General features: G+C 36.0%; 1 protein-coding gene across 1 annotated transcript; it reads right to left on the bottom strand.

The window, feature by feature from the left end:
- Nucleotides 1–1,735: 1,735 nt before the first annotated feature.
- On the bottom strand, nucleotides 1,736–8,197 carry LOC131043383 (kinesin-like protein NACK1). Its single transcript, XM_057976574.2, has 14 exons — nucleotides 7,608–8,197; nucleotides 7,398–7,487; nucleotides 5,978–6,078; nucleotides 5,718–5,831; nucleotides 5,545–5,626; nucleotides 5,204–5,271; nucleotides 5,049–5,108; nucleotides 4,688–4,812; nucleotides 4,300–4,498; nucleotides 4,060–4,212; nucleotides 3,860–3,955; nucleotides 2,857–3,756; nucleotides 2,430–2,758; nucleotides 1,736–2,333 (listed from the first exon to the last, which is right to left on the bottom strand). Exons 1-14 carry the CDS (start codon nucleotides 7,837–7,839, stop codon nucleotides 2,012–2,014), a joined length of 2,871 nt encoding a protein of 956 aa, XP_057832557.1. The 5' UTR covers nucleotides 7,840–8,197; the 3' UTR covers nucleotides 1,736–2,011.
- Nucleotides 8,198–8,842: the final 645 nt, after the last annotated feature.

Genomic DNA, 8,842 nt, shown 5'->3' with positions numbered 1-8,842 from the left:
CTACTACAGTTACATCTCTGACGAAAAACCATTTCTACATGGCACTCTCCATTGCATCAACTCTACTCCATTGTGTAATCTTGTAGAGACAAATACAGCTGCCCACTACCAACTTACATTCTTACATTTCTACATGGCACTCTCCATTGCATCAACTCTACTACAGTTACATCTCTGACGAAAAACCATCAATCTATCTATCAACATTCAAAATCTGTTTAAATATTTGGACAAGTATAATGTGGAAGCCTTTCACCTATGTTGCCAATAAAATTGAAAGGACAAACATGACATATAAAATTTTGTGAAATCTTAAAGAAACTCCAGCCCATTCAAACCTCAATTTCTATCTTGTAGAGACAAATACAGCTGCCCACTACCAACTTACATTCTTACATTTCTACATGGCACTCTCCATTGCATCAACTCTACTACAGTTACATCTCTGACGAAAAACCATTAATCTATCTATCAACATTCAAAATCTGTTTAAATAATTGGACAAATATAATGTGGAAGCCTTTCACCTATGTTGCCAATAAAATTGAAAAGGACAAACATGACAAGAAAGAAACTCCAGCCCATTCAAACTCAATTTCTATCTTGTAGAGACAAATACAGCTGCCCACTACCAACTTACGTTCTTACATTTCTACATGGCACTCTCCATTGCATCAACTCTACTACAGTTACATCTCTGACGAAAAACCATTAATCTATCTATCAACATTCAAAATCTGTTTAAATAATTGGACAAGTATAATGTGGAAGCCTTTCACCTATGTTGCCAATAAAATTGAAAAGGACAAACATGACAAGTAAAATTTTGTGTAATTTAAAGAAACTCCAGCCCATTCAAACCTCAATTTCTATCTTGTAGAGACAAATACAGCTGCCCACTACCAACTTACATTCTTACATTTCTACATGGCACTCTCCATTGCATCAACTCTACTACAGTTACATCTCTGACGAAAAACCATTAATCTATCTATCAACATTCAAAATCTGTTTAAATAATTGGACAAGTATAATGTGGAAGCCTTTCACCTATGTTGCCAATAAAATTGAAAAGGACAAACATGACAAATAAAATTTTGTGTAATCTTAAAGAAACTCCAGCCCATTCAAACCTCAATTTCTATCTTGTAGAGACAAATACAGCTGCCCACTACCAACTTACATTCTTACATTTCTACATGGCACTCTCCATTGCATCAACTCTACTACAGTTACATCTCTGACGAAAAACCATTAATCTATCTATCAACATTCTGATTCTGTTTAAATAATTGGATGAGTATAATGTGGGAGCCTTTCACCTATGTTGCCAATAAAATTGAGAAGCACAAAAATGACAAATAAAATTTTGTATAATCTTAAAGAAACTCCAGCTCATTCAAACCTCAATTTCTATCTTATAGAAACAAATACAGCTGCCCACTACCAACTTAAGCATTTCTAACTCTAGATTGAGATCACTTAACAAGACACAAGCAACACAAATAAAACTGTGTTTAATTTATGTCTTTTCCAATTATATAACACCTTGATATCTATCTAACAAAAAAACACAACTACACACCAAATTTTTTCTTTTTACCTAACTTCCACTGGGATATAGAGCACAAGGTCTGAATCTCAAGATTCAAATAATATCAAAATTAAATTCGAAAAACAGGACAGAAACTCAGAACTTCAAACATTTTCTCTTCAGAAGTAGACAGACCATAGATCATACAAAACATTGGAAACTTTATTATATAATACTAAAAGAATAAAAAATCCTAAACTAGATTACACATTTGTGAAGCCCACCCAGTTTCATTTTTTTCTGCTGCACTGCAGTTACATATCTGATGAATAACCAGAAGTCAATGTCACATCTGTCTATCTACACACAAAATTTGGTTACAGTATCAGATCAGCATGTAATTAAGAGATGTACTTAATTACAATTCAACAAAGAAATCTGAATCTAGAAGCCTCATATATGTACAAGGAAAATCAGTTATAGATCCAATATCTTTGCAATAGGGTTCCATAGCCAGGGCTTTTGCTCACTAGGCGGAGCGAAGTTCAGCTCAAACATTTCCTTAGAAATGTTGCCTGGCTCACAAAAGCCAACAAGCCTTGCAACAATTTCAGCACTCTCTTGAATATGCTGCATACAATGGGGGTTGGTCCAGAGCTTTTGAACTAGTTGGAGTTTTCTTTGCTTGGACTCAAGTGGAACTTCCCATTTAGCAAACAATAACTCCCTTTCTTCAGCAGTGAATCGTGAACGCATGCGTTTGGCGAGGAGTTCCCTCTCACGTTTCAGAGCTCTTGCACTGCAGGATAAATAGGAACAATACACAAATCAAATTATGTACCTTAAGAGCAAACAAGTGAAATACAAGAGAAACATGACCATACATTTATTGTACCTAGAAGCTAGAGATATAACATGATCATCTGCCGTGTTTGCTGGGCTTGCATTGCCTAATTCTGCAAAATGATTTTGCATCCATGTCAACCTGCGCAACTCCACTTCCATGTATATTTGATCAGTTTCATCTCCTTTGAATAGCAAGAAAAATTGAGTTCTATGTATTATAGAAACTTGGCAGAGGTCCCAAAGCTCAATTAGCTTTCTTTGCTGTTCCTTGAAGAAGGAGCGTCTTGTACTAGGTGACTGCAAGGGAATATCCATTTCCACCTCATCTTCCCCAGAACGCCCTTCCTCCATGTCAGCATTTTCTTCCAGTTCAAGGACCTAAACAACAAGAGTAGGCTCCATTAGACTCAAGATATCATTATACAAAGCAAGCAATCTAATAACAAATTGAAATACAAAATTAAAACATACAATACCTGGCAAACAAGCAATTGCTTCTGATACTGAAGCTTGGCAACACGCTCTTTGAGCTCTGTAACATAAGCTCGTATGCTCTGAATATTCTCTTCTGCTGCAGTTTTAAACATATTTTGCATCTTCTTAATATTTACAGAGCTAGATCGACGATGAGAAGGAGTGCCTTCCCTAGAGGAGACTCCATCCCCATCCTCACTTTTAGTCGGAGTGGACTTCTGACTTCCTTGAGGTGTTGTCATGATATTGTTTTTTGGTGGAGTATTCTCATTTTCAAAAGCTAGGGTGCGGCGGGTCCGAGGTGAACATGGAGATCTAACTAAATTTTGTCTAGGACGTCTCAAAGATGGACGACTAGGAGTAGGTACAACCAAGTTATCTATAGACTTTTGAACTTGATTGAGTGTCTCTTCTAAAGTAGCAATGGTGCTGTCAGCCCCTGTTAGATCTTCATCTCCCATTGCTTGTAACCTACTAATTTCTTCCTTAAGATTAGCACCCATACTCTTGAGGTTCACATTATCAGCAGACCCCATATCTTTACCAACATTAGAACATCTGAGGTTATGCATTTCCTTGATTTCTGTTTGAAGTAGAGCAATAGTTTCAGCTGCATCATGATTCAGTCCTGATTGGGCTAAACGAAGACAGGCTATCTCCTTGTGGAGTGCTTCCAATACCCGGCTAGCATCCTCACCAATTTCATCTTGCATTTGTTCAACCTTTCGAATTTCTTGCACCAGTGCAAGAGTGGCAGTGCTCGACTGTCTCACTGTTTGTCTCATAGAACTATTTTTGGGCCTACTAACCATGGTGGGTTCTGTTTCTTCAGCTGTTTCTTGTTTCTTTACCTCAGAAAGGGATTCATTTTCTTCTTCTCTTTCTTCAGCCTGTTTTAGCTCCTGCAGGTGAAAAAATTCTTAGAAGATATGTTTGGGTTAAAATAATACAAACACTAACTCTTTAATCAAAAAAAGTCATGGCAGCCATTTCTGGAGACTTTACTTGCTGCTGCTCCAATTCCATTTTTTGATTTAATTCATCAAGCCGGGCTTGAGCAAGATCCCGTTGTAGTCTAAGTTCTTTCATTTCCATCTCCATCTGCAAGTTGAACCTGACTTAATTTCTTTTCTGAATGGATGCAGATATCCAAAATAACAAGATTTGCTCTTCCTTTATAATAGTCATACATCTAATGAAAATACCTTTTGAATTTTCAGCTCCTTCTCCATCAATAATGATTCCGAACATGCTGCTGTGATTGGCTCTGGTGTACGCAATTCAGCCTCAAGCCTTGCGGCCTCAAGCCTTGCAACTTCTTTCTGCAATTGCTTGACCAGGTCCTTATCTGAAATAACCTATTTTGGGACAATCGATTTCTGAGTGAGCGTTAAATCATATATATACTTCTGCATCTATTGAAAAAAGTACAACATTGAACATACCATATTCACTTGTGCAGTGTTGGTGACCTCCTTGGCACGAGTAGCAAACATGAGTGTATTTCGAGACTGCTCAACATGAGATGACGCAGGACTCATGGTACATATAATTGCCGTCCTGGAATTACCACCAAGAGAAAGCTGCAAAATCCGAGTGAGCTTTGAGTCACGGTAAGGTATGTGACCATTCCTTTTTCCACCACTGCACCCACAATATCAAAAGGAAGTAAGCATTTAATGCTATAACAAAATAACATCTGAGAAACATTCAAATCTTTGATGTAATGCTGCCAATCTAGTATGTTAAATAAGATCTATCACTATGAAATAAAGAGCAGTTCTAGCAGAACAAACATCTTACAAACAAGATAAAGATTATATTGTAGTACACCTGAGTTTACGGATTACAGTACTTAAAGTTAATAAGCTTCGATTTATATGACACCCTTCCTTGAGCCTAGCCCCTTCGGCATTGGTTTGTGATGCACGCTCACTTCCAGCAAGATCAACAAAATTCTGTACAAAATAGGCTCCACCCAGTCATATAGAAATTTGAGAATCATGAAAATCCTGTGGACAATAAGACAGCCCTGCCTATAAGACTTGTTTGCTGATGTTTTGAGTGAGATCCTTCACCCATCAACATCACAAACATCTTATACACAAGATAATCCAAAACAGAAATCTCTTAAGAATGTCGAAGTGTCGAAAGCTACATTTATTATAGCTACAATTCTAAAAGCACAGCATACCAGGTTAGCAACCAGGGACTTAACGGAATTTGATGTTGATCTCAGTGTACTCTCCACAGTCTACAAGGAAAAAAGCAATGTTGCATAAGCAAAATGTCAAACACCTTGTTATACTAAGTTCAAAGTTCGATGGAGGAATTATTTATTAGACTTACCAATCTGATAATTTGATGTGATCTTGAGCTTGTATCATTTAGAGCAGTCTCTCCAACTTGCCTCTGAGCTGCAGAGATTGCCAGAATATTTACAGGCATTAAACAGATATAACATCACCCATCAAAATTTGTTGTTAGAGGAGGACATCAGAGATAGCATTAATCATGGGAACAAAGGATCCTAATTAGTAATTTCCTGTAACAGTATAGTATCAAAGCATTTTACCTCTGTTAAGTTAAAACAATTGAAATACTTGGCTTTTGTCTGAGACTATGTTTCTCTTAACGCTAACTTAACACAAATTTGGAAAGGAAAATTCAATCCCAAATGCTCAATCTACCTTCACAAACGGCAATTATTTGACGAAGGTGTTGACTGTCTCTTGCAGATTCTTCAACCAATTTTTCCACAATGGTCCCTTTCTGATCCATATGAATGGAATTGGTAGTTAGAAACAATACGTTGTATATCCATACTAAAACGAAAGCATTAAAAACAAAATAAGACTGTTACCTCAGGATCATCCAGGAGACGAAGAGGACCACTTTCTGGATTCAGAAGATCTTTAACAATCTCATTATAAATTTCCAGAGCAGAAATTTTCAAGACAAAGTCTTTATCAGGGTTCTGCATAAATAAAAAATTTAGCAGTCAACTTGCTGCTAATAATCTATCTTGTTATACATTTGCAAATAATCCATCTATCTTTATCTGGGTTCTGCATAAATAAAATGTTTAGCAGCTAAAAAAAAGATTGGGAATGATGCTCATACATTTTGTATGTGATTGTAAATGTCATTGATTGCCTGTTCAGTGATCCCTCTCATGGTGAAGGTCTTTCCACTGGACGTTTGTCCATATGCAAAAATAGTGGCTGCATAAAACCAAAGGCAGAAAATTAGAATAGGGGGAAACAGAGGATCTGGTGGACCTCAAGGCAGAAGACACATGAGATACAAGCACATTATTATTTAATTTACTTAACACATTGAATTTTAATTTAGTTTACACATTAATTTACTTGGCAAAGAATGGCCAATGAAACCAAAGAAAAATGTATAACTAAAACATCTAGATTCTGGTGATACGGGGCAAGAAGAAAAATCAGCAAAACAACTCTAAAGAAAAAGCTCATAACTCAACAAATGCGCAATGCCTTTAGATTTGATGCTTGAAACATAAAAGCTATGTTAAATATCTATGATAAAGTGATACAGAGCAAGAACAGAAAGCAGTAAACAAATCTAAAGAAAACACTCATAACTCAACAAATTCACAATGCCTTAGATTTGATGCTTGAAACATAAAAGCTATGTCAAATATCTATGATAAAGTGATACAGAGCAAGAACAGAAAGCAGTAAACAAATCTAAAGAAGCAAAATAATAAAGCAACAATTGCAATGCCTTTAGATGCAATGCTCAAAAATTTAAAGCTATGTCAAATATATGATGGAGTGATGCAAATCAAGAACAAAAAGCTGCAAAAATAATCTAAAGAAGCAAGATCAATGCCTATAGTTATGATGACTGAAATCCTGAATCTATGTCAAACATCAACGGTAAAGTGATGCACAGCACGAACAGAGAGCAGGAAAAGGCTCTAAAGAAGCAAAATAATCGACCAACAAGTGCAATGCCTGAAAAGTGAAAACTAAAACTCTGTCAAAAATCTACAATAAAGTGATGCAGAAAAAGAACAAAAAGTAACCATAAACTTTTAAAGAGTGAAATCAAAAGTAAGTAATGCGATGCTTGAAACCTCAAGCTATTCCAACATTTACAACTAAGTGATACAAAGCAAGAACTAAAAATGGTGAAAAAGCTCTAAACAAGCAAAAGATGTAAAAGCATTAGACCGAACACCTTAAATGAAACCTAAAACAATTAACCATCCGCATCTAAGTAATACAGAGCAAGATCAAAGGCAGAGGAAAAAGTTTTAAATAAACAAAATCATCAGGCAATAAATGCCATCACTAAAAAGCCCTAAGTTAGGTGACCACTGTAGAAGTCTAGATGATCGATGCTGTTCGGTGAAGATAAAGTCACATCTCAAATCTAAGTGATCAAAAGCAAGATCAAAAGGCCGAGAAAACAATAAACAAACAAAATCATCAGGACAACAGGTAAAAGCCTAAACTTATGTGGACAATGCAGAACATTTACATACTAAAGAGCCTAAATATCTCACCATTTATGCCGTTCAGTGCAGATAAAGCCACATCTTTTGCCCCTTCCTCGTACACACGCTCTGTTGGACAAGAAGGCCCAAAAACCCTATCTGCACAACAAATTTTACAAATAAATGGTGCCTAGAGCAATGAGATACAAATAAATAAAAATTAAGAAAAGAAGAGTGGAAATAAATTAGATTCAGTTATTTGTGTGATAAATTTGCTACCAAATGAGTACGAGTTTGAGCCATGCTTGAAGACTATCGTCTGCTCGTTTCTGCATTCCCAAGCTGATTCATCCTTGTGAGCCAATTCTTTCCTGTTTAAAGGCCTTACTCGCACTGTCACAAATATTTTCTCTTCCCTCACTTTATTGTGACCTCCCCCTGGCGTTGTTGTCGGAGTTCTTTCTATTTTAGATGCTGGTGTGCCGGGAGTTCGATCCACCGAAACAGTCATTCTCGATAAGCAAAGAAAGAAACTAAACCTCCACTTACTATATTTTTTGCAGTCCTCCCGAAGCGCTGATTCAGGAGGACTTTTGAACTAAACCTTGTTCCAGGCTTTTCCAGGAAAAAAGCCCCAGATTTGTTCACAAAAAAGAATATCGGCAAAACTGCTAAAATCAACTGAAACTTTCCTCTAAGAAATGCAGATGAGAGGTAAATTTTATCAAGCAAAATGGAGGCGAGGGAGGAGGAGAATAGTGAGAAAATTGTGAAAACAGAACAGGGCTCTGTGGCTGCCTGCCCGACTTGTATGGTTGGGATGTGTTATGAGCGGGCAGAACGAGGGCGGGCAGGGCAATTTGCTAACGGCTATTTTTCTCATTTTTTTGACTTTAATTGATTGATTGTTTTCAGGGTTTCAAATGTAGACAGCTAGTTAGTGAACGGCTATTTTCATTCTGTCTCGCTTCCATAATTATGAACCATTTAATTTAATTATTTTAAACTCTTCTACATTGTGTTTTGTATTTTATTTTATTACTTGTTTACTAAAAATGTGCAACAAAATGATATCAAATAAATTAGGAATCCAATCTCCATAAACATTTCAAATTACTCACAAAGATCGGAGCTCGTGAAAAAGGCTTAGCAAATCTCTTTTAATTATTATTATTATTAATGTATTATTGTTTTTAAGTATCGGCAAGGGATTTGATAGACTTTTTAATATTTTTTGGGAAAAAAACCAACTTATTTTTACATATATAGATCTAAGGTTTGAATTGGTCTTTATGAAGATTTTATGTTGCAAGTTGTATGATTCTTTTCCTAAATCAATATAGATTATCAATTTACATATAGTTTTGAAGATGATTAAAAAAAACCATCTTAATATTTGCAAGGTTGATTTCTTTTTCTAAATGTATGCTAATCAAACTAAATGACTGATCAAATAAATCACATTTTAACTAGCACAAAAGGGTTGAGCCTACAAACATGGCAAGGAATGTATG

Source organism: Cryptomeria japonica, chromosome 3, assembly GCF_030272615.1.
Source record: "Cryptomeria japonica chromosome 3, Sugi_1.0, whole genome shotgun sequence".
Classification (NCBI taxonomy): Eukaryota; Viridiplantae; Streptophyta; class Pinopsida; order Cupressales; family Cupressaceae; genus Cryptomeria; species Cryptomeria japonica.
This window is presented reverse-complemented; position numbering and strand designations above follow the sequence as displayed.